The sequence below is a fragment of the Staurois parvus genome, unplaced genomic scaffold (assembly GCF_062004578.1).
Source record: "Staurois parvus isolate SC_StPar_1 unplaced genomic scaffold, SC_StPar_1.0 ptg000157l, whole genome shotgun sequence".
Taxonomy (NCBI): domain Eukaryota; kingdom Metazoa; phylum Chordata; class Amphibia; order Anura; family Ranidae; genus Staurois; species Staurois parvus.
The window spans coordinates 3421174-3448458 of record NW_028317953.1 but is presented as its reverse complement, the minus strand read 5'-3'; the positions used below and the strand labels follow the sequence as shown (position 1 = coordinate 3448458).

General features: G+C 37.1%; 1 protein-coding gene across 1 annotated transcript in view; it reads right to left on the bottom strand.

Annotated features, from left to right (window-relative positions):
• CDH2 (cadherin 2) overlaps nt 1–27285 on the bottom strand; it is a 389823-nt gene that overhangs the window by 96362 nt on the left and 266176 nt on the right. The window contains exon 3 of the mRNA XM_089675699.1: nt 7400–7626. Coding sequence (XP_089531825.1) covers nt 7400–7626 — 227 coding nt within the window. The remainder of the gene's footprint in view (nt 1–7399; nt 7627–27285) is intronic.

Here is a 27285-nt window from a genome sequence, read left to right as displayed (position 1 = left end):
AAGTACCGTTCTCCTGGCAACCGCCAAACCCAGACACGTCCAGGCAGAGAAGCGTGATTTGGCACTCCAGAGAATATGTCTCCACTGCTTTAAAGTCCAGTGGTGGCGTGCTTTACACCACTGCATCCGACGCTTTGCATTGCACTTGGTGATGTAAGGCTTGGATGCAGCTGATCCTAGGCCATGGAAACCCATTCCATGAAGCTCTCTATTAAACAACAAATGCAGCGCTAAGGTACTGTATTAATATATGATGAAAAGTAATGATGAAAATTCTGTACATGCACTGTGGAGCGTTCTGATGTATAAAGTTGCATAAAACATCTTAGGAATGACGTGTAAAGTGCAAAAGTAACATATAGAATAAAACACCAAAAACAAACTATCAAAGTCCAGATATGAAAAATAAAGTGAATTCCATGACTCCAGTGATTGTAAATGAGTATATATTGCACTAACCAGATAGCGCAAAATAATGCGCATTTGAGTAATCAGACCACTCCTGGTCATCTGGATCTGGAAAGGTGAGGATCAGGGGATCATCTGGCAAACCACTGCAAGACAGGTAATCAGCATGTCATCATTCTCCAGGTAACAGTATTACTCATCCACCCAGCAGGGGGATCACACTTCAGGTCACAGAGATTACATCCATCCAGCAGGGGGACCACTTCCAATAGTATGCATGGAGCACAATGGAATTCACCTTGAGAGGGGGGGGGGGCTCACAATAAACCGAGCTCAAGCAAAAAGCTTTGATAGTGTAGTAATTTTTTATTGTAATTGGATAAAACTACATCTAGAGTAAAATAGACTCACAACTGTATTGTACAGTGTCAAAGATGGCCGCTGGCCTCCCACGTGGCCTGTGCGGCATGACGTCACCGACTGGGCTCCTCCCTGGAGTGTGATCCCCCTGCTGGATGGATGAGTAATACTGTTACCTAGAGAGTGATGACATGCTGATTACCTGTCTTGCAGTGGTTTGACAGATGATCCCGATCCTCACCTTTCCAGATCCAGTTGACCAGGAGTGGTCTGATTACTCAAATGCGCATTATTTTGCGCTATCTGGTTAGTGCAATATATACTCATTTACAATCGCTGGAGTCACGGAATTCACTTTATTTTTCATATCTGGACTTTGATAGTTTGTTTTTTGGTGTTTTATTCTATATGTTACTTTTGCACTTTAAACATCATTCCTAAGACATTTTATGCAACTTTATACATCAGAGCGCTCCACAGCGCATGTACAGAATTTTCATCATTACTTTTCATCATATATTATACAGTACCTTAGTGCTGCATTTGTTGTTTAGTTTTGTACAGAAGGTTCAGAGGTTTCACCTTTGTGCTAGCTGCTTATAACATCTACTACCTAGCACTGGTATATCCTTTTATATTCATGAAGCTCTCTATGCACTGTTGTTGTGCTAATCTGAAAGCCACATGAAGTTTGGAGGTCTTTAGCTATTGACTCTGCAGACAGTTGGCGACTTCTGCACACTGTGCACTTCAGCATGTCCTGATTCCGCTCTGCTAATAAAATTTAGCATTCTAGTAAATTTACTACTAGACACAGTTTTTTAAAAGTGTCAAAAGAAAAATAAATAAACAAATAAAATAAATAAATAATACCTGGTTTCCTTGTATGGAATCATCTGTGCACACATGTTGAGTTCCTGCAGAAATGGTATTTTCTGCTCATGTGACCAGCTCACTGCTGTTCCCCAGCAGGTTTTTTTCTATTACAACACAGGGCCAGCAAGTACGGCCAGGTGTTTCTGAAAGCATGCGTTTTGTGAATGGAGGAAATTGGGAGCAAGCCTTCACTGTATGCAATGTACTAGAGCTGCGAGTGTAATTTTCAGTCGCAAACTCTGAGATTACAGCTGTGTTAGAAGGAAGTTAGACTTTTTCCTTAACGTAGCAGCATCGTCCAATGGAACACACATCATTAGTGGTAAATCATTTTCATATAACAAATGTGAAAATATTGTTTTCTCTTGGAGTTCAGCTTTAAGCTTACTTTAGACTAAAAAAATTATAGTAGTCAGAGAAATTCAGTTTTTATCCAATTAAATGCAGTCAATTCATTTTTAACTTCTCATATTCACAGAACTTAAATTGTGAAGCTGCTTAAAATAGAATCAATAAACAGCTTCTGTATTGATTAACAGACAAATGCAATTTACATTTAAAATTAGCATTTACCACATTCTACAGATCTACATTAATAATTGATTTTCAAGAGAGAGAAAAAAGACAAATATGTTTGTAAGTGAAGATTTACACTTTATTCACAATCATAAAAAGGATCTGCTTTGATGAGATAAAATTGTGTTAGAAACAACAATGCCCTAACATTATCTAGCTAATTTAACTAATATATTACATTAACAAGTCACTCAATAGAACATATACAGTTCAGAAAAATACTATGTGATTACCTACTCATCCGTAAAGCTGGCCATCATGGATTAAATCTGGCTGATTCAGACCATCTACGGCCATTCACATTCATAAGAAGGCAATCGAATTATTGACTTCTCACGAATGAGCTTGTCGGAAAATGTTTGTTCAATCAGTGCTGTAGCACTAATCAGTGTATTCTGCCAGCAGAGGGGTCCCTGTGGTCAGAATGCAAACACACAGCAGAGGGGGATCTTCCATCAACCTCGCTTGTGTGGATGGGGGAATCTGTTCAGTTTTTTTTTTTAGCAGCTCGCTTGCTGATTGAAAAAACAGATCCTTGTATGGCCAGATTTACTATTCATTGCTTGGTGTCATGCTTGGTAAAAAAAAAATACCATTGTGTAAAATTTCTGGTCTTAAATCATACCTCTAGCTAAAGCTTTTTTTAGTTTTTTTTTTTTTATAAAGATGAAGGGTTTTTCCTGCTGTTTGTATCCCTGCTGGGGAGAGTCACCCTCTATCTGTTCTGACGACCATTGTCACAGGGACAGAAAGTGATGAGAATTTCATTCATGTGACCACTGTCACTGGAACAGGTGACCATAAAACTCCAATAAAGACCTGTTCAGGTAAAAACTTACAACTGTCTGAAATTTCCCCTCAATTTGGAGAGAATTTCACTCACTCTGCTATGGGTCTGGGAGAAAAAGTAAAATAGATCTAATTATTATTATTGTCTGGTCCATCTGTTACTACAAACACATTCTGGCTAGAGAATCACTTTAACTGCCTGTGTGCATGCCTGTAATACCCTTTCATAACCAGGGCATTTTTGTCTTTCATTGCTATGATACTTTGACAATTACTTAGCCATATTACAATGTGCTCAAACTAAATTTATATCATTATTGAGACAAATAGAGCCTTCTTTTCATGGCAATTAATAAACACATTTTTACTATATAAAAGTAATTTATGGAAAAAAACTGGTTCCCTTAATTTCTCCTAAAATATAGCCCACTTTTTGGAAAGCAGACACCCCAAGGTGATCTCATTACTTACTATGTTTTTGGAAATGAAGAAACATGCAGGTATTCAGGGGGTTACAACACTGAGCTGGGTAACAGTGCACCAAATAAAGTGCATGCAAATCATAAACAGAAGGAGCAGATGGTGAAAGGGTTAAAGTATAGGTCACATACCCTAACTTGTCTTGGGAAAGGTAAAGCCTTTTAAAATGACAGCCTTACTCCCAATTCTAAACTTAACTCAAACACTGCCTATATATGTGATTCAGTATTATTTTGCCTATACTGTATATGCTCTCTGATATCACAATTTCTCTGGAAAAAAAACCTGACCAGACATGTACAGATATGTCCCTATCTTACCCTCCCTGACATACTGCTACAACCCCTGGCAAAAAGTATGGAATCACCACTCTTGGAAAATGTTCATTCAATTGTTTGTGTAGAAAACAAACTACAGACATGCATCAAAACTATTTTTATTTTAACATTCCATACTTCTGCCTTTAAGAAACACTTAAAAACTTAAAAAAGAAAGAAAACTGTAGTCAGTTGCAACTGTTTTTGCAGAACAAGCAGAGGAAAGAAATATGAAATCACTCAATTCTGAGGAAAATATTATGGAATCATGAAAAAACACTACAGTACACCACTTGTTCTTTGCTGTTACACCTCTGGCTTTTATAACAGCTTGAATTATCTGAGACATGGATTTAACTATTGACTCATAGTATTCTTCATCAATCCGACTCCAACTTTCTCCTATTGCAGTTGCCAGATCAGCTTTGCAGGTTGGAGCCCTGTCATGGACCATTTTCATTTTCACCATAGATTTTCAATTGGATTGAGGTCCGGACTATTTACATTAAATACATGTGCCTGTACTATGGGGGCTCTTAAAATTGTAGAGTTAGGAACTACAGAATACTGGGGCACCATGACGAGGCTCTGTAGCTTACACATGTACTTGCAAGTGTGTGCTAACTAAACCCTTCTTTTTAACGCATACTGTTAGACAGGTTAATATGGTTTGTTTGCAGGCTGGCTGGCAAGTTAGTGCTGGGAATTTTTCTTTTTTGTTGTTTGACATCACCCTTCCATGTGCTCCTTGCTGTGAAGGCCAGCTATAGATTGGGGCAGTGGCTATTTCATGTACCATGCCATTGACATTCTATGTCTTTCTTGAAGGAAATGTTTCACGGCTTTTGCGCTATGGCAAGATGCATTATCATCCTGACAAATTATATCATCTTCACCAAACATCCTTTCAATTGATGGAATAAGATAAGTGTCCAAAATTTCAATATAAACTTGCATATTTATTGTAGATTTAATGACTGACATCTCCCCCGTACCTTTATCTGACATGCAAGCCCATATTATCAATGATTGTGAAAATGTGCATATTTTCTTAAAGCAGTTGTCTTTATACATTTCATTGGAACAGCACCAAACAAAAGTTCCAGCATCATCACCCTGCCCAATGCAGATTTGTGATTCATCACTGATTATCACTTTCATCTAGCCATCCACAGTCCATGATTGCTTTACTTTAGTCCGTTGTAACCTTGTTTTTTTTCTGCTTAGGTGTTAATGATGGGGTTTTTTTTTTTTTGCATTTCTGTATGTAAATCTCATTTCTTACGATGTCTTTTAGTTCAGTCACAAACTCCACTTTCTGCCCATTTGTTCCTCATTTGTTTTGTTGTGCATTTTCCTTTTTCAAGGCATATTGCTTTAAGTTTTCTATTTTGACGATTTGATGTCTTCCTTGGTCTACCAGTACACTTCCCTTTTACAACCTTCCCATTCGATTTGTACTTGGTCCAGACTTTAGACACAGCTGACTGGGAACAAGCAACATCTTTTGCAACATTCTGTGATGATTTACCTTCTTGAAGAAGTTTTATAATCCTCTCCTTTGTTTCAACTGACATCTCTGGTGTTGGATCCATGATTCATGCCAATCAGCTTGGTGCAACAGCTCACCAAGGTGTGCAAGCACTCTTTTTAACTGCAGACTAATTAGCAGGTGTAATCTGATGCAGATGTTTGTTTTAGAACTGCAAAGTACACAGTGATTCCATAATATTTTCCTCAAAATTGAGTGATTCCATATTTTTTTCCTCTGATTAATCTGCAAAAACAGTTGCAATTGTCTACAGTTTCCTTTCTTTTTTATTTTTTTAGGTGTTTCTTAAAGCCAGAAAGTTGGAATGTTAATAGTTTTGAGGCATGTCTATGATTGCATTTTTTCTACACTATTAAACAATTGAATTAACATTTTCCAAGAGTGGTGATTCCATACTTTTTGCCAGGGGTTGTATATTACAAAGCACTCCATCTTTCCTTGGTAGTGACTTGGTGTACGCTTCCAACAAACAAACTTTGTCCCCAATTAAATATTTCCTCTCCCCTAGCTGCCAGTCAGGCACTACAGAACTCTAAAATCGCACCCAACCAGTCAGTATTAAATCAATCCATCAGACTTTCCACCTTCAGTTGATTTCTCCTCATCCCTCTTCCCTGATCCCAGTACCAGGAAACACAGGTTTTTAACTGGCACAGAGAACAAACATCTCTAATGTCTCCTAGCAGTGAGTAAATCTTGCTATCTACATTTTATAGTGCTGGCTAGTTGACTGTCCCCCAAAGCAATCCAAAATCTGCTTTTGCCTCCTCTGGATATCTGGAGACTTACCAGGGCAGACATTTCCTACAGTCTACACCAGAGAAAAATCTCCTTACTAGACCTCTACCTCAATTTGAGGTAATTTATCAAGATGCAACTTATAAGCCTCACTTACTATCACTTTTATATACAGTAGTTTCTAAATTCAACACCCAAAAGCTACAGTACATTTCTTCCTACATTCATAAACAGGCATCAAAACTTTATGTGATTCTCACAAATGCACAAATCAGCAAAGCCATTACCCTAGCAAACAAGTCTTCTTTGCCAATCATTTTCAGGAACAAGGGTACAAACTACTCTCAGACTGGTATTAGGCTCTGATGCTTCTAAATACAATATACCCGCAGGTCCTGAATGTTTGCTGGAGATGCTAAGCCGAACCAGGGACCCTACTACGTATCTTTTGGAAATGTCCCCTACTAAGCCCTTTCTGCGAAGTTCGGAAACTAAACCTTCGGCTGATATCAGTAAATTTAGGGTTAGATCCCATTGGTTATTTATTACAAGGCAACAAAATTCCAATAAGACCTCACTGACTATGTACCTGCTAAATGCAGCTCGTGCATGCATTCCTGATTGGTGGAAACAAACTACACTTCTCGCTGTATGTATGTGGTTTGCTAAAATCAACTAAATCACAATAATGTAATAACTGATAGCTGCTCCTCGTAATAGAGAAGAGCAGCACCATAACCTCTGTTTTCTGTGGATAAACTTTATCTGATCTACATCATATAAACCTATATTAACTCCTTCCTGTCAATACAATATAAAATGGGCAACATCTCTACACCCACCTGAGATGGGGTTACTCATTTTTAGAACTCTAAAAGACTGGGACATGATGGTGCTTCTTACACTCCCCCTCTCCCCCCTCCTTTTTTTTCCATTTCTTTTTTGCTCTTCATCCTCCTCACAAAGTTGTTTTACTAAACTAAGTAATAGAGAATATTCATTTAGCCAACTACATGTTTACCCAGCAAAGAGAAGGTTCTCATAGTTAATACAGTGAAGCTGTGTTTATGTTAAATCATCTAATCAAATGAAGGGAAAAAAACTTTTTTTTATTTCTCTTACACATAATTAGGCATTAAATCTTGCACTTTATTCAATAGGCTAAGTGAATATTCTAAGTAAATATTTTCCACTCCTTTGTAAATTAACCACAGTAAGTTGTGTTTATAATAATAATAATCCTCTCTGCTTCATTTACTGACTGATTGCCCATGTGAAAGGTAGATGCCAAACTTTAGCCTACCTGTTGTGGTTCTTGTGCATGTTGAGGTCTCAGGGTGATATTCACAGCGGCATGCCAAAACTGTCTGGTTTCCTCATCGTGGCCATAGACTAGGAACTCGCTTTGATCTGGTGAAATGTCAAAAGTTCTTGCAGCAAATATTACCCCGTCATCATCGATCCGAAAATCTGTAGGGTTACTGGTCTCATAATGTATCTGTCTTTGTTCACCGCAATCTGTAAACCTCACTAGAGAAACAAAGAACAAAAAAAAAGTCAGCACTGAAGGCACTCAGAGAAACTAGAAAAACAATAACCTAATCAATGGTGGAGCAAAGGTAAAATACTCTGCTGGAATACAGAAGATACAATCTGTTCAAAGCAAACAAAAATAATAATAGCTTAAAGATGACATGTTTGTCAAATCATTGCCTTGGAAAATACAATTAGAACAAGTTGATTTAAAGATTGTCAACTAAGTGTGTAAACCATTGTACATTGGGAACCCTGGGCCACATGTACGCTGCTGTGCTGAAAGTTTGAAACTTTGACACTTTGCTCTTTGACTAAGTAGAGTCTGCCAATACTGTATCACCAATTGTATTTAAATGCATACCACAGGCAGTGAGAGATAAACATTTAGTTATTCTTAAATATAAGATTCTTTACAGACAAATGTAACAACACAGAACATTTAAATTAGCTAGATGTCAAAGAGCATTCAATATACTGTTTATCTTAGTAATTTGAATAGTGATGTCACAATCTGCTCCGTCATAATTACCTGACTGTGGAGATCACGAATGGAAGTCTAGAACCATTGGTGGCAACCCTAACTGGCTTGGCACAAAACTGAATTCAGATCAGGCACCAATTAGATTATGTCCAGTGGCATAACTATAGCATAAAATATTGTATTATTAAGGGATTCATAGGTTGAAGTAGGTGAATGCCCTGTGAAGTTATCATTCTACAAGAGCTGACATCAGATGCACAGGAGGAGTCTGAGATCATGGTGTCCTTAATCAGAACTTTCACTTGCTTTCCCTCCTACTCATCAATGAATACAATAATTGTCTTCAGAGCTTCATTTCATCCCTGCCAGCACTTTGAAATGAACTCTGTTGTATGCCCAACACTGTCTTCCTAATGCTGTTTAAATAACAGATTCTCCTTAATAAAAATTGATATGACAGCTGAAGCTTGTAAATCTGCAAAAACCCATTTAGTAGCAAACTTTAATCAGTTTGTATTAAGGTAATAGAGCAGTTGTTTACAGGAGCACTAACAATTATATAACAATATAAAATACATTAAGTTATTAATATTATTGTTTTCACTTCAACATTTTTACACCATTGGCCCAATGGACACTGCTAGGTGCCACAGAGAGAGATTATTAGAGGGCCCCAACAAAATGTTGTTAAAGGATAAGTTCACCTTTTAAAAAAAATAAATGCACATTTTTTGTAGGTAAAAAAAATGTGCATTTACTATTTTTTTTTAGGAACCTGGAAAGCATTACACTAGCAATGTCCCATGCAGGACTCCTGCAGACTGTCAGTTTAGGCTATCTGTCAGTACACCGTACGGACAGGCAGTTTCATGCTGACCGGAACAATCAATGAACTACCAGACCGCTCAACAGATCCGAGTTAGTTCATTATGAACTACAGGCCAATCTTTGCTAAGGATGTTAGCACTTGTAGTTGATTTATTCACATAACCCTGGGAATTAAAAAAATGGCTGTGTGGACGGAGCCCCTCACGGCCATGCTCTTTTCAAAAAGTGACAGCTGGTACTGCTGTCACACAGAGGGCTTGGATAGCTGAGCCGCTGCAGGACAGGAAACAGGTTACATGTTCCCCCCTACAAACAGGTGGAATACGTAACATGATCCCGAAGGTGAACGTATCCTTTAAGTGCCCCATGATCTGTAATTATGCACCTGGTTGCAGCATATGGTGATAGACTACTTCATGCAACTCTTTCAGTAATAAATAGGTTCCTCTGTTGCACAATGACATTTGTTTTATGGAACATGACATGTCAGCATGCCATGGACTATCATACAAAGATCTAGCCTTGATTTGAGTAGAGTAGCTTGGTCATTTCTAGCACGAGGCCATTACTTTAGGTTACTTCTAATGATATGCCATATATGCAGGGATTGCTTTGGCAATACCTTTAGCTACGTGATAAAGGTACATGAAGCTATTACAATACAAAGCAATACAAAATGTTATTAGTTGGCTGTGCACATACTGAAAATTTATTTAACCTAAACTGTTCCTTATAAAATATTCAAAACGTTTTCCAATTGTTGTTTCAAATATATCATTCCCTGGAAGGTAAAATACACTCTGATGAGCATTTAAGAGATTCTAAAACTTTAATATATAAATGTGTCCTTTAGAAATGCTGAAGTTTGCAGTATTAAAGAATTTAAGCTGATCTCTCATAGGAAATAGACATTTTAATGGAATTAGGAACAGTTGTGGAGAGAGCAAAAGTATTATCAACACACAAAATGACTTCAATATAAACAACTCTGGCTTGTTTATGAGCAAAGGGACACTTACCCGAATGGCCTCCTTCAAAATATTACCACTACTTATCATTTAGTATATAATGTGTAAGCTATTGAGTATTTCGGGCAATCCCTTGCAGAGAATAATTGAGAAAAGAACCATTTCAGAGAAACAAGAGTTCCACTCATATATGGAGCCTTAGTGACTGTCTTTATTTAATCCGGGAGAGGAAAAAAAATCTGTATCCAGTACAATGTACGATACATCCTCATAAGGAAACATTAAAATAGAAGAGACAGTTTAAAGTGTCACACTGCAGTTAGTGACTTCCATTCCATTAACAATGTGACCTTACATCACGACCCCATTTGTCAAGGGCATGTTTTGAAATTCAGCAGCTGGGTAAGGAAACATATGGAATACCATGAATTAACCTTTAATGCCTAAAGCCAGAAGGGATATGCAAGTCTCTTTCAAATGTTACATGCTGCACAAGATGAAATACTGAAACAGATAAACTTCCTGGCCCATAGTCATTAAAAACAGATCCTGAAATCCCTTGCTGCAAGGGAAATGTTTCAAAATATTTTATAAGTGTTTGCTGACTATTATGAGTTCAGATCATGCATCTTTATCAGTACAAACCCACTAGTTTATATATTCAAGCATTAGTGAAATACTGAAACAATCATCTTTTTTCTATTGGTTACAAGCAAAGCCGAGCTTCAGGCCAGAAATGAACAGCTTGGGGCACAAAAAAAATACAATACGTAATACAAAAGATTATTTCTACAGTGGATGTTTAATGTAATATATTACTATACAACTGATACCGGAAATTTGGAAAGTCACATTTGTAAATGGAACCTTTTTCAAGGGCTGCAGCTGTGCATACCGAATGTTCTCTTAGTACTGGCCATACACATAAGAATAAGATGGCCTGGCATTTTTATATGTTATTATACAGAACCTAAAGCTTCCAAGCTGCACATTTATTAGACAACAGTCACTTGCTAGGCCTGAACAGACTAGACAGTGTAACCGAATATGAGGTCTAATTGTTATTGCTAGCTGTAATAAGGAAGGCCTTAGAGATAGGAGCTGAGAGGTGGTTTAATGCAAAGGGAAACAACTTTTGTGGTAAAAAAAAAATTAGCAGAAAAAAAAGTGTATACAATTGTGACACAATTCATATTGTAATTAAATATTCTTAAAAATTACTTTTCCTTCAACCTGCAGCGCTGTAAAATGCCATGCAATATGGCATTTCCTGCTTGTGTGATTGGCGCACTAATTTTCCCAGAAGTCTGCACTAACATACAAGTCAGATTTTTTTTTGGCATCCCCGGTAACAAAAATGTCATTTTTGGTGAGCTACTCCTAAGGGGAAATCAAATCTAAAGGGATGCAGACCCTGCAATTTTCCTCATTAGAGCCCTGCAGGTGCAGCAGCAGACTGATAATTATTAAACCACTCCCATCAGATTCACTCTGCACATGGACATAGACAAACAGCTATTCCTTCAGAATAACAAAAGGTGGGAATCTGTTACAAAGTTTGTTAAAAGCATTGCAAAAGTGGAGTTATTCGTTAAAGCAATATTAAACCCCAAACCAAAAACATAGCATATTGCAGCTAACCCACCATTAGATGTGGCTGCATCTGGCCATTAACACACCTCCTGTATTAGTTTAGTACAACTGTGGAGGAATTAGTACAGGGGCACAGCAGACAGCAGCATAACCAGTCCGGGGGAAGGGGGGTGTTAAATGTACTGGCATATTTAAAAACAATAACAAATTCAAGCCAAACTCCAGTTCACACTTTATAATCAGTTGTGACAACTGTTTTTTTTTCCTTTTAGGATAAAGGTCTTACAAAAATAAATAAATAAAAGCTGGTCGTTTTAATCACCCCTGCTAGTGTTAAATGGTCTGTCTTGTAAACTGATACCTTCTGCTAGAGAACCTGAGCCTCTGAAAAACAACAGACTTGTTGGCTGGAACACCAGATGAAAATAGAAGGAACAAAGCCTAAAAAAGGAAATTAATACAAACATCATATACACACTAAGAATTGGTAAGCTGCAATATAATAAATATTTGCTTTTGATATTAATAATGCTTTTAATGTCTGGAAATACAAGCTTCTATTGAGGTAAAGAAACCATGCGACCAAACTGATTCATAACCCAGCTCTGTTACAAAATGTGTGGGGGTCCACAGCACTGAGTACAAATCAACTAGAGCAGCAGTTCTAAAAGTGTTACTAAATTCACACCTGTAAAATCAGTCTGTATATGTATAAAGTATAAAATGATTAAAAAAATTCAGCGCTCAGTGATAATGATTAGCAGCTAGCAAGAAGTGTTCATACACAAAAAAACACCAAAATAATACAAAATACAATTGTTTGCAGTGCTTAAAAAATAAAAAGCAAATAAAAACAACAACACTCGTGACAAATGTGTTAATCAAAAAAAAATGAACAGTCCAGCAATATCAAATATTTATGGATGGTCTTCTCCTCTGTGACTTTTCTTCATACAGTAACTTAAATAGTGTTTGACCTCTACCTTGAATTAAATGCACACTCACCAGACCCAATTGCTGTCTAAATGAATAGAACAGCAAATAGTGCTTTGTTAAACAATTAATCTCTTCTCCAAGAAAAGGTGCTCCAAGCGAACCAATATCCCTTCACCACTCTCTTAGCCCATTGAGGCCATAGAAGATCATCAATAGAAAAAGGTCTTACAGTGTAGTAATTTTATTAAAAATTCGCAGCCATAAACATAATGGATATGTGTCAAAATAACCAACCAAAATTAATTCACTTACATGTTTAGCTGCCAAACTCACATGAGAGCTCTGGCATATCAAAATACAGTCTCTCTATACAGCTGTTTTGCACAAACGAGCATCATCAGGAGCAGACATAAGATACAATTCCCTCACCTTAAATAGTCCATCTGCAATCAAGCTGAAATTGTATTCTGTCGTCACTTCCAGAATTGGCGCCATCTCAATGATGTCACCTCCGGGAACACATTGAATTAACTTCCGGTATCTGCTCCATTTTAACGGCGTCATAACCAGTCCGGTGCCATGTTAAAGAAGACTGGAAACACTCACCACAGACGAATATGTATATATAATATAAAGGACAAAAGATACTTAATTGCCAAATGGACTATCTAGTACCATCTACGGGCATAATAAAAAAATGTCAGCTTGATTGCAGATGAACTATTTAGGGTGAAGGAATTGTATCTTATGTCTGCTCCTGATGGTGTGCGTTTGCGTGCAACAGCTACAGAGAGAGACTGTATTTTTATATATCAGAGGTCCCACCGCCACTCTCATGTGAGCTTGGCGGCTAAGCATGTAAGTGAACTCCTTTTGGTTGGTTATTTTAACACATGTGCATTAAGTTTATGGCTGTGAATTTTTAATAAAATGACTTGGTCTTCTGTGGTCTCAATGGGCTAAGAGAGTGGTGAAGAGATATCTGTTCGCTTGGAGCACCTTTTCTTGGAGAAGAGATTAATTGTTTAAAAAAAAATGTGTCTTACTTTGGGAGGGTGCATGTGATCAGCACAGGGCCAATTCACTCTGCCCAGAGGGTCAGGGGTTATGCAGCCTCATAGGACAGTCAGAGCAGAGTGAAAACTCCTCCTACAAGCTTTAACCAGTGCTCAGCTGGACACTGATAGAAGTCATAAGACTGCTATATATTGCTGATGAGAAAAGGTATTTAGCAGTTTACAATTACTAACATAATTGCATTTCCATGTTCTGTGTACTGTGGAATACCAGATACAGTGCATGCAGGCTCTTGGGTTTAGTAACACTTGAACCTCTTTTGAGTCTTGGACCCCTGGTGAAAGCTATGGACCCCCTACCCAGAAATATTTACATAAACACAACTTTGAATGCAACAATGAAGAAAGGTCATTTAATTTATTTTATTGAAATGTGATTGCCACATATTATATATATATATATATATATATATATATATATATATACATACATACAGTATCTCACAGAAGTGAGTACACCACTCACACTTTTGAAAATATTTTGTTCTATATTTTCATGTGACACAACACTGACGAAATTACACTTTGCTACATTGTAAAGTAGTGAGTGTACAGCTTGTATAACAGTGTAAATTTGCTGTCCCCTCAAAATAACTCCGCACACAACCACTAATGTCTAAACCGCTGGCAACAAAAGTGAGTACACCCCTAAGTGAAAATGTCCAAATTGGGCCCAAAGTGTCAATATTTTGTGTGGCCACCATTATTTTCCAGCCCTGCCTTAACCCTCTTGGGCATGAAGTTCACCAGAGCTTCACAGGTTGTCACTGGAGTCCTCTTCCACTCCTCCATGACGACATCACGGAGCTGGTGAATGTTAGAGACCTTGCACTCCTCCACCTTTTGTTTGAGGATGCCCCACAGTAGTTCAATAGGGTTTAGGTCAGGAAACATACTTGGCCAGTCCATCAATTTTACCCTCAGCTTCTTTAGCAAGGCAGTGGTTGTCTTGGAGGTGTGTTTGGGGTCGTTATCATGTTGGAATACAGCCCTGCGGCCCGATCTCTGAAGGGAGGGGATTATGCTCTGCTACAGTATGTCACAGTACATGTTGGCATTTATGGTTCCCTCAGTAAGCTGTAGCTCCCCAGTGTCGGCAGCACTCATGCAACCCCAGACCATGACACTCCCACCACCATGCTTGACTGTAGGCAAGACACACTTGTCTTTGTACTCCAAACTTGGTTACCACCACACACGCTTGACACCATCTGAACCAAATACGTTTATCTTGGTCTCATCAGACCACAGGACATGGTTCCAGTAATCCATGTCTTTAGTCTGCTTGTCTGCAGCAAACTGTTTGCGGGCTTTCTTGTGCATCATCTTTAGAAGAGGCTTCCTTCTGGGACGACAGCCATGCAGACCAATTTGATGCAGTGTGCGGCATATGGTCTGAGGACTGACAGGCTGTCCCCCCACCCATTCAGCCTCTGCAGCAATGCTGGCAGCATTCATACGTATTTTTCCCAAAGACAACCTCTAGATATGACGCTGAGCACATGCACTCAACTTCTTTGGTCGACCATGGTGAGGCCTATTCTGAGTGGAACCTGTCCTGTTAAACCATTGTATTGTCTTGGCTACCTTGCTGCAGCTCAGTTTCAGCGTCTTGGCAATCTTCTTATAGCCTAGGCCATCTTTATGTAGAGCAACAATTCTTTTTTTCAGATCCTCAGAGAGTTCTTTGCCATGAGGTGCCATGTTGAACTTCCAGTGACCAGTATGAGAGAGTGAGAGCGATAACACCAAATTTAACACACCTGCTCCCCATTCACACCTGAGACCTTGTAACACTAAGGAGTCACATGACACCAGGGAGGGAAAATGGCTAATTGAGCCCAATTTGGACATTTTCACTTAGGGCTGTACTCACTTTTGTTGCCAGCAGTTCAGACATTAATGGCTGTGTGTTGAGTTATTTTGAGGGGACATCACTACCTTACATTGTTGCAAAGTGTCATTTCTGCAGTGTTGTTACATGAAAAGATATAATAAAATATTTACAAAAATGTGAGGGATGTACTCACTTCTGTGAGATACTGTATATGTGTATATATATATATATATATGACATACACAAAGGTTGAATAAAGTAAACAATCTTACAAAAAACTTCCTTTTTTCATTCAAAAAGTAATGGCCACTCATTACAAAAATGAAACAGAATCATCCTGTGCAAATTAGACAAAACTATTTAATCCTACTCAAATCTACTACTACTACAATGACACAAATTTAAATGGTAAAAATAGGCCAGCAGCAAGTCATAGGATGCTTAGTGGGCAGCACTATAAGCAGTGGCAGAGTGCATTTTCTTTCATTTCTTTGGGACATCATTGATTGGAACAAGGGGAAGAGCGGTATAGTAAATGTAAATGGTTTTTTTTTTTTTTTTATCTGAGCCTCCCGGACCCCTAAAAATCCATCCGTGGACCACTTAGGGGACAAGAATAACTCAGAGCTAAAACAATTCTATTCTTCATCTCCTTTTTCTCATTACCACTCAAAATGCCTATGTGTATCATCAGTGGCACAAGTGTCTACACTATGGGATCACTACTGTACAATATGTCCAATACTCTTAATACATGCAGCACTAATTATTACAGGATAGTAGAGGTGAACTCTGAACAATTAATTTTGGTAAACAAGGGGTGAGTGATTAGGCAGTAGCCCTGAATACACAAATTTGTATAAACTCCATTGAAAAGTATATTTTAAACTCAACAACTCTATGCCCGAAGCATGCACAATGTTCCCTGTTCTATGAATAAAAATAAATAAAGCTGCAACAACAAAAATGAGTGGTTTTTAACAATAAAAACTATTATGACAGAGTGCCACTTCTACCAATTTAATATCTTCTTTTATCCAACAACCCTCATATAGTGATGTTTGATGGCCTTGCACATTTTACAGCCTTACTAGCTAAATTGCTGCCTGCATTGTCTAGTGTTATTAAATGTTCTATGTGTCATCTTGCCAACTAAAGAAAAAGTTAAACATTATAAATTAAAATAATAGAAATAGATAATGAAAAACAGCTCACTCAGTTGGGGCTACATTTAACTGAAGATTGCTGTCAGAACAAAGGAAGTATAGTGTAAAGATGTATGGCAGAATGCTGACTGCTAAGAAATGGCTAACAAGAAAGTGAATTGTCCAAAGTTAAAGGCAGGTGGCAAAGTGCTATGTGTGAGATTTTGTTAATGGCCTAAAATAGTTTTATTTCACATCTTGGTTACACATTCAAGTAACAGTGATAGGACATCAGGAAACAATTAAAAACATGTAAAAAAATACACAGGTAAAGCAAAAATTATTTTAATCTAATAGTGAATTTCACAAAGTGACATAAGTAGTTTTATGAACTAACAAATCAGATTCAGTGCTCATCACGAGAGTCATTCTATACTAGAGTTTAAAAACAAAAATTAACATGCTACTGGTAAGTACATACGTGAAATTTCACAGGTGTAAATATAAATAAAATGTTTGCTATGGCTTTGTGTGCATTGTATTAACGCTGGTTTTCACCAGATGCATTTATTTAAAAAATGCATGCACAGCATTTTCCATGTATTCCAGTGGCTCTAGTTTAGACCAGTGCAGTGCGTTCAACAGCAGTCAACAAAAGTGGAATATGCTGCATTTTTTCTGTATGGAATGTGGTAAAATGCATTCATAAATGCACCAGGCCACACCCCCTTTAACGCTATGGGTGGATGCTGTTAATGGCATCCTGCTGATGGAGGAGATATAGGTACAAGACATGAACCTTGGGATAAATTTAAGACTCTGTGGCATGGCTGGATTTATTATTCCACTTTGGAATCCCTTAAAAAACATCTCCTCCACTGACTCCCTTATACTATCCCAATATAGAGACCCCCACCATAGATCCTTCCCCTGCAGTTGGTTACATGACACCTTCGTGCTAACTCTCCATTAGGACACTATTTCATAATAAAACTCCTTTGGATGGGCTTTTTTTTGTCCCTCCCTCCCCTTGTCACATATGTCCAACCACCCTACAGCTTATGCCATAGAAATGGCGCATTAAAAACAGATAGACCAACTAGCAGCCTGACCTACTCTATGCTTTTTTTTTCGCTCCTTCTTTCTCTTCCTTTTTCTTTCTTCCCTCCTTTCCTGGATCCCCCCCCCCTTCCCCTTGCCCATTTATAAATTATAGTCCCTTGGATTTCAGTATGCACCATTACTCTGCTTACTGCACTCCATAGCCTAACTTCCCAGTACCCTGGGTAGAACTTGCCTCTAGTTTTCATGTCCAAGCCTTTACCAGTCATTGTCATTCCCCATGTGTGTCATCTTAATGATTATCATCTTTTTGATTTACACTGGCTACGAACCTGAATGTCAATGTATGATATACTGGAACCTTTACTTCATACTTTTGTACCTTACACTTTTTTTTATTGGATTTTCTATGTTTAACTTCAATAAATACACATTCAACCTAAATAAAATGCACCAGAATGCACTAAAAATATGCATGCAGAAATGCATCCAGAATGCAGAAATTATGGTGTGAACCGGCCTTTAATCTGTCCCTTGTGCTCCACGTTTTGTAAATTTTTAGGAACAGAATGGAAAGCAAACAAAAGGATTAATTACATTATATTTTGTACCAGGAGCAAAAAATTTCTATAATTCCTAAAAGTTTTTGGAGTCCATCAGTCAAGCATATATCAATTGTGAGCAGAAATCAGAAGTTTTCTATCTATCTATCTATCTAAAACAAGCTAAAAATGTTTATGACAATAATAAATAGAAGTGCTCTTTATTACCCTCAGTGGAACGTGCATACCAACTCCCTCTTACAAAAACTTTCAGCTTTAAATAAAGAGAATTGTTGTGAAAGAAAAACACATAATATACACAACCTAGTTCTCCACATTAGCAGCCATTTTAGAATAACAGAAAAAGTATAAATGATAGATGTGTACTGGTATTTAAACACACATGGCATACTTCCATAATTATCTGTGAATTTAATTATTCTTCCATATAATATAGGTTGTACGAGGGGGTCTTCAAAAAGTTTCTGCACTATTTATTAAGAATTTGAAAAACAATGTGATAATTTTTATACTAAACTGTAAGGTCAGCCTACTTGCCAGACAGACTAGTCACATAACACTATCAGACTCAACCAACTGCTGCTCCTCCCGCCCTCACTGTTTCCAACGAAGGAATAAAAGTGTGGAAACTTTTTGAAGACCCCTCGTATTTCATGTTTGATGGCTATTCTCTGATGAGAGGTTCTATAATTCCAAAAATGCCACAACTAATATGAACTATCAAAGGTTTCTGAGACTACATCAGTCATTTGGGACCTATGAAAACCTGTACACAAAGTAAGCTTCTTAATAAACCTACAGAAATTAAAAAAAAAAACATGAAGCCGTATCTTTTTTTATTTTGATTTTAACAGGTGTGTTTACCCATCAAAAGTTTAGGTAACACCGATCGCAAGAGATCACATGACCTCTTCCATTCACCCACTATCATGTACAGTACTGTAATTTCTTAGCTAACATACAGCTTTAAATGCAAGAGGAATTATTTGAAAATTATCAGAATCCTCATAATGGCTACCAATGCTCCATCAAGTTTTCAGATAAAGTCTGAAATGACTAATTAATGTAATTGTGTTGATATGTAATTTGGACTTAATATTAAAGTTTTGATTTCCACATTTTCTGTGTGTCTAAATGTGTCCTGTATTTTACCATTATCTGTGATATGGCAAACTCAAGAACAGACCTCAAAGAGTATCATACAAGGTCTTTGTCAGCTTGTCAACAAGATAGTTTTTGATGAACTGGCAGTTGTTTTCTACAGTTTTTTACAAACAATCTACATGGGGTAATCAAGTTTCAGCACTAACAGTACTTACAGAACAGAAGTTTTCATATTTACCCTTCTTATAAGATTTTTCATCTCCAACAGCTAGAGCATAAATAACCTGACCCAGGGAAAACATACCAGTAATATTCTGACAGATACAGTATCTGTAAGTCTCACGATGAAAAATATTGGATGACATGCTTCATATAAATGTATGTGTAATTGTACTGTTTATGTTATTTAGTTTACAAATGGCAAGAAGAAAATAATTTGATTTGTTAGTTTTCTCTGTTCTTTGAAGAATAGTGTACTGATATCATCAGTTTTGCTGTCCACCATGCCACTTTCTTATATAGAATTGTAAAAGGATTACAGCAGAACAACATCAAGTGGTCAAAATATTACATAATAAACAAAAATTGCAACCAAAAGTTTTTTTTTCTTAGCTCTAGATAGAGCAAATAATGGTTCTAAGAGTTTTTGATGCTGACTATCTGTTGAGGAGATCTACCTTCACTTTTGGCCTGATTTTCAACAGGAAAGTAAGTGAAGGTGAATGAATTTTCTCAATGAGAACACCTTAAATTTGGAGAAATATGCTCACCCTTCTCCAGCACAGGTATTGAGAATAAATCTCATGAAAAGAAGCAACAACAGCAACAAAAACATCATATGGACATATTGGTCATTCTCCAGTCTATTAAGAAAAGGTTTTGGTTGGCGTTTCACCAGAAATGATCATGTACTAGTACAGTTGAGGAGGATTTGAGATGAGTTTCCACTTGCTGTAATGCATTGGTTTATGCACATGTGTTATTTTAACTTAATTACATAACTATAGACTAGCTAACGGTTAGATGTATAGCACAACTGGCATTCTGAAACCAATTCATACTTCATAAAAGACTTTCCATAACTCTAATTGGCAAATGGAACTGCCCCATTTAATAAACCAAATGTAACTCTTTACGTCATGTTCCATTGTACAAAATCATCCTCATGTTCTACAGGGATATTTTATCAGATCTAGCAAGTACACTTAAGCTAATGGTATCTTATTACTCTTTCCAGAGTTACATTTAGCTAAGTCATGTAACTGCTATATGTGTATAAACAACTTTAACAAACAATAACAAAGCACATAAAAAAGGACCAAATAATTACAAAAGCTGAAAAATAAAGATAAAATGCAAAGTGGAAACTATTAGCAAAAATACGAGACACTACAATATTTTACAAAGAGTGTGCTTTTTTATTTGCTTCCTGGAATGTTTCCCTTCAGAATCCTTAGACAACAGTTCATTAAGCTTGGAATACATAAAGCCCGTTAGGCATAATGTAGAACTAAAGAAGCAGCTTAGACCAGAAATGCCAGCAGCTAATGAAGTGGAGAAATGCGACAATGAAACTGTTCAGCTTTAAAGCAAAGATGTGAGGAACATGCAGGAAACCTATTTAAAAAAAAGTCAATTTGGTAAAACAAAGTAATAAAGTGTCAAACCATTTTTTATCAGCGATCCAAAAAAATCTGCATGTTGCGATTTCAGATGTCCAGTTTCATAGCGGACTTTTCTGAAAAAACAGAAGGATTATTGCCATTCACCCTTGCATGCATTCTAATAAGTCCAAAAAACGAGGGCTGCTCACTGCTTCATTGATATTCTCCCTCTAGGCTAAAGCACAATATGAAATTCAATGAAAACTCTCTTTCATTTGACAGCACCCTACGAAAAATGCATCAAATTGCCGGTGCCCTGGCAAAATTATGCTCTTTGTGCAGGGAATGGCCATTAACAAATTACACAGAAGTCTAACTACCCATAATTAAATTACTTTGACAGAGTACAGGTTGTGCAGCAACCACAGCTTGCCCATTCTCCCAAAGCATGCTGGAGATTGATGTTTTAACCCATTGCATGCCAATGAATGATACATTATCAGCCTTTTAAAGAAACATGTTCAATTTATTTGTCATGGCATGGTATCAGTGTGTAGGATAATAATAATAATGCAAAGTGTTAAAAGATTTATTAAAACTTGGATACTGATGGGTTTTGTTTAGATTTAGAGTGGATTCTATTGCTCAATCGAGTGTAAATAATAGAGAATCTGCATATCTTCATATTTTTGAAGGTAATTTGAACAGTTTTCTGAATTTGAGTGGATCTATTTTGAGAGCATGTTGACGTATTCATATAGAGAACATGATATCGAACCTTGCTAGTAAATCATACACAGTTGGTCAATGTCTATGGTGTGATTCTAGTTTGTGGAGCACATTGGATATTCAAATAATGCTGCTTTTGTTCCTTCTGTTGTTATAAGGTGTACAGAGGAACATACCTGACAACATTTGACAGTAAAAAAAAAGAAACTGTTCCCAGCTTGCTAAACATTAAATGCACATGTTCCAAGCAAAGTGGCATTTCAATAAAACCCATAAACCATCCTGTAGGAGCAAACAAGGCAACATATGTTTACTTATTTATGAAGTGGAAACCTGTTCAGATGCAACACCATTTTAAATCATGTACACATGCTGACCATGGCCACAGTGGGCTTATCATGTCATGCGCAATATGACACTCCCAGCACAGTATACTGTGGCTTTTTTTTCTGGTGTTCTACACATTACACATTTTATGCGGTTTTGTTCCTACATTTCACATGGTTTTGTTCCTACATGAGATGTGCATGAAAAATTCCCTAAAGTGGTCAGATATACTAAAAAACATTCATGAAAATCACATTTTTATTTTTGGCATGTAACATCTTAGTTAAAGTACATTCAGACACTGAAGAATGCACACACATAGTAGAAAAACACTTGTGAAACTTGACCCGAGTGAAGACAAAGCTGGGCTTTTGTTAAAAGAGGGAATACTAATCATTGGGCTGATATGAAGATAATCACATAAGGGAGCATTTAAAAGTCAAAAAATTATTAGAATAAAAGACACCGGACACGTACATGCTTGTTACTGGTCAGTGACTCATTAACTAGTAAAGAAAGGATGAAGATAGCATTGGAGCATTCACATTTTGTAACAAGATTCTACAACTTTTATCCTGATATGTTCCTTTTAAAACACTGTGTACCCAGCAGTGTGCATTAGCCTTTTTAAAATAGGAATTGCGATTCTAATTGTTGCAGCAAGTGACCCTAAACATTACAACAGAAACATTATGGAAACACTATGCAAGTAATAAAATGAATAATATAACTTTGTTAGGAAATTGTTTATGCATTATAGATAAGGAAATAATACATTACTGGATTACTGTAGATATTCTGCCTATAGTACCAATCAGAAAAGAAAGAGCCAGCATTACAGTGTAATGTTTCTGCACAAATATAAACCAGAGAAAATATGCACTGAGATGTCATAAAGAATTCTGGCATGTGCATTGCTTTGTGTTTATGATTTCATTTATTTTGGAATGACAAATGCAAATAGCCAAAAAGTGCCTATGCATCTGCTCTTATTTACAACTTGCTCAAAGCATGTTCAAATTCTATATGTTTTTTCTCACATAAAAAGATTAGATGCACAACAAACTATTTAATAAGTAACTATAATAATAAGAATGTGAATATATTTGCATAATAACGGCTGGTAATATGGTTAGTTAGCATATGAAACAAGATAACATGACCAATTAAGGTTATGTTCATCGTGATCTAAAGAATGGTGAGCTTGGCATGCATTTTCAACACCCTCAAGGACCACCATATTTGCAAAATCTGAAAGAGAAGTAGACTAAGCTGCAATACAAACTTTAATGCATAGTGGGCTTTTTGATACCTAGCACTGACCCAAATGAAGCTGCATTATTATAGGACTGCAAAATAAAAGACCTGAATTCTCTTTGTGATCCGGAATTCATGTGAACTTACAGAATTATTTTTCACACAAATCAAAACAAATTAGAATATGGAAGCAATGAAAAATTTGCACAAAGTTAATCTTGTCCAAACTGACCTAAATAGATCTTAAATGGTCCTACTCATTTTGGGCTCCCTTTGCTAATAAGTGAAAAGGTAAGTGAAAAGGGTATGGATTCCTCAGTATCCTCCCCATTATCTTTTCATTTTGATATCATGTAGGTAGGAAAGAAAATGTGGTCATTTAATGGGTCATCTGCATGTGTATTTGGTTCTTCTACAACTGCTACCCTTGTGCTTTAAAGTGGTTGTAAACCCCAGACAAGAAATCTGAACAAAGCACATATTTCTATACTGTTTACTTGTCTCTCTCCAGAGCACTTTCTCTGTTGTCTAATTCCTCTATTATCAGCAAGAGTCAATTCTGACCAGTTTTCCTGGCAACAAGAGCTAAAAAAGTGATGATGGAGGAAGCTGCACAGCCTATGATTGACAGCCTCAACTCTGTATCTGTGTTCTGTATGAAGGGGGTCCCTTCCCTCATTCAGCTCTCAGAGCTCTTGTACAGTGTGTAACTGCAGCTTTCTGCCCCTTGCTTTTTGAGTCTGTGAAAAATGATTTTCATATCTGAGTTTTACAAGGATGTACAGAACAAAAATGGCTGTGGATAGACAGGTCCAGCTTATGTAGGAGGATTTGTTTTAACTCTGTTTATCACCTGAGGCTAGACACTTAATTGGGTATAGGTAAGGGTTTACAACCACTATACATGCTATGGGTGTCAGTACCTTCCCAAGCAGCCCACATCTCATAGACTTGACTAACAGAATGGATGAACAAATATGTTCCCATTTCTTGACTGAGTTAATTTGTAGGGATTTTTCAATGTACTAGGAGTGCTGACTTTAATGAGTGGCTCTTAATGGATACAACATGCTGCTCTTAGCCAGGGTGGCACATGCTGATCAGTTATTGCATTCAATGGGCCACCCTTCATCCCAGTGTGAATAGCCTCTGTCTGATGGCTTTATGGTTTATAAAGTACAGGAAAGTCACCCAAAAAATAGACTGAGGTTAAACAAGTAACAAGTGAGACACTGATACTTAAGATAACATTGGTAACTAGAAAGAGCAAAAGCAGGTAAGAAAAGGAGGAGACATCTTTACTTAGTGTGTTACAAAGTTAGTTTGGCTGAAAAAAAAGACAAAAGTCCATCTAGTTCATTAAAAAAAAAGTTATAATCCTAAACCCACAGTTGTTCCATAGGAAGGCAAAAAAACCCAGCAAAGCATGATGCAATGTGCTCCTGCAGGGGAAAAAAATCCTTCCTGATCCCCCGAGAGGCAATCGGATATTCCCTGAATCAACTTTATATATAAATGTGTTTTTTTTTATTATTATTATTATTATTATGTTTATCTAGGAAATAATTCAGGCCTTTTTTAAAGCATTCTACTGAGCTGGCCAGAACCAACTCTTGAGGGAGTCTATTCTACATTTCACAGCTCTTACTGTGAAGAAACCTTTCTGTATTTGGAGATTAAATCTCTTTTCCTCCAGACATAAGGAGTGTCACCTTGTCCTTTGTGATGACCTCAGGGTACGCTGAATTCACCGAGTTTGTGAGGTGCACTCTAAATTCATGTTTCAGGTTCACTGCTGGGCCCCTTAAATGAACAATGAAATGAATGAGCATTCTGAAGATTGGTTCTTGAGATACCCTGAATCTTTATTAGGGTCTGGGGTTTGGCCTCTGAAAGATGTAAATCAGCCCACTGGCAGCTAAGAAGATGTCTTGGGTAACTTGTGTAGATAGTTGTAGGATTCATCAACAACAATGCAATGAAAGAATACAGTGACTTAAGCTCTTCTGTGCCAACATAACAAAGTGCTGCTTAATTAGACACTACAATAGGTAATTGGATTACAGTCTTAGGTAGATAATGTGGCAGTGTTCTGCTCACACTGTCTGATGCTACTTTCCACAGTACAATAATACTTTTGTGTGGAAGCTAAGTAAATCTCAACACAAAAGTGATTACCAATAATTCTCAAACTAAAGGGCACATGTATACAGCAGCAATTAGTATTATTAAATATTCCTAGTGTATTTGCATACTATTGCTTTATGTCATCTATTGTTGTGCTATTGTTGTTTTGTACTATATTTGTAAAGCACAAACACCTCATGAGCATCCACTGCACTAAGGCCTATCTGCCAGAACATCTGGACTTCCAATTCTTCATTGAAAACCCCAAGTAATGTAACATTTGCCATAATTATATTACTGTAATTGTTAGACTCTATGTCACTAGTTTTGCTGAATAATAGCAGATAGCTGATATTATGAATAATTTGCACATTGTGTCTTATGATTAATATACTTTATCCTATGAAGAACTTACAGTGCTTGCTCATTTCTACGTGCTTCTAATCACATGTTTATCGCACTTTGGCTGCACGACACATGAGAATATTAAGCAAAAAATTCTTATTTGCATTTGGCCTCTGTTCCTTGTAATGGACATTTATAATTTGCCCAGATATATGGGGTGAATGGCTGGCAAATAGATTTGTCAACTCTAAATACATATGCCTCAAAGTCATATACTGCTATGTGATTTCTTGCTAATAAAAAAGGTAAATGAACAACATTTATATACATAAATACATGTACATACTGTATGTAAGCAAGCAAAAGAAGCTGCGTGTTAGCTCCAGGATGCTTTGAACTTAAACAGGGCTGAGGACTCTTTTCCTGACCCTAAGGGGTTTATTTACTAAAGCTGGTTCACTCAGAATCTCATGCACCTTGCATGGTAACCAATCAGCTTCAAATCTCAGCTTGTTTGATTAACCTTTAGCAATAAAACCTGTAAGCTGATTGGTTTCTATGCAGAAGTGCACAAGATTCTGAGTGAACCAGCTTTAGTAAATAAACCCCTAAATGACAGCACTGGGCATCCAAGTGGTCAACTGCCAAACACTAGAGATGTCACATGGATGGATGGAAAGGAGGATGGAAAGTGAGCCACCTGCTCCCTCACACCCAAGTACTAGGTAAGTCACTTACCTTTCCCCGCTAATGGAACCCTGCTAACCAACTTAAAGAGATTCCGTCACCAACATAAAAAGTAGCAGGTAAAAGTACAGACATCAAGTACTTTAAGTGCGTACATGTAGTGTTTTTTCTTTCTATAAAGATTTTATTTACTTACAATGTGTATTTCAACTACAAAAAATTGACTAGCTATTTCCAAGTACAGTCCCTCCTTCCTTACATGTCAAAGCCTTTTCTCTTCTGGTAGTATCAAATCAATCTTAGTGCTGACTCAGCTCCTTCACCCCTCCCCTCCCTACATAACTTTCTATGTAGCTGCTGGGGTGCGAGGGGAGTGTAGGAGAGTATTATAGAGTGTCACTCAAGTGTCAGTTCTGAGTCTGCTGGGCTGATGACATCACATCCAAGATGACGGCACCTTGCAGCAATCTCAGAGATTTTGACTGTCTACACAGGGGAGCCTTTACAGCTATGATATATGCATACATACACATGTAATCTTAGGGGAAGATTTTCATTTAAATGAATGGCCTGGCTACAGGGTCTCTTTTACTAGCCCTACTATTGGATCCCTGCTAACCCACTTATTTTCCCCTGCTTTCAAAACTGCAAGGAAGTGAAGGTCAAAGCACAAGTTCACTATATATATATATATATATATATATATATATATATATGTATATATATATATATATACATACTTTTTTTTCCTCAATATTTTTTTTTGTGCTATTGTAATATAACATTTTACTGTAAACTGCATTTTAAGTTATATCCAATAAAATCTATCTATCTATCTACCAGTCAATGTGCCTGTCTGCCTGGAAAAAAAAAGTATAAATTGTAACAAGGAGCAGCGAAAAAACTGTCACTTGCTAAACTGTATAATAAATGTGCCTATTTGTGAACTAGCGAGGCAGTGTGCAGCAGTTGTTGAATTTTGAT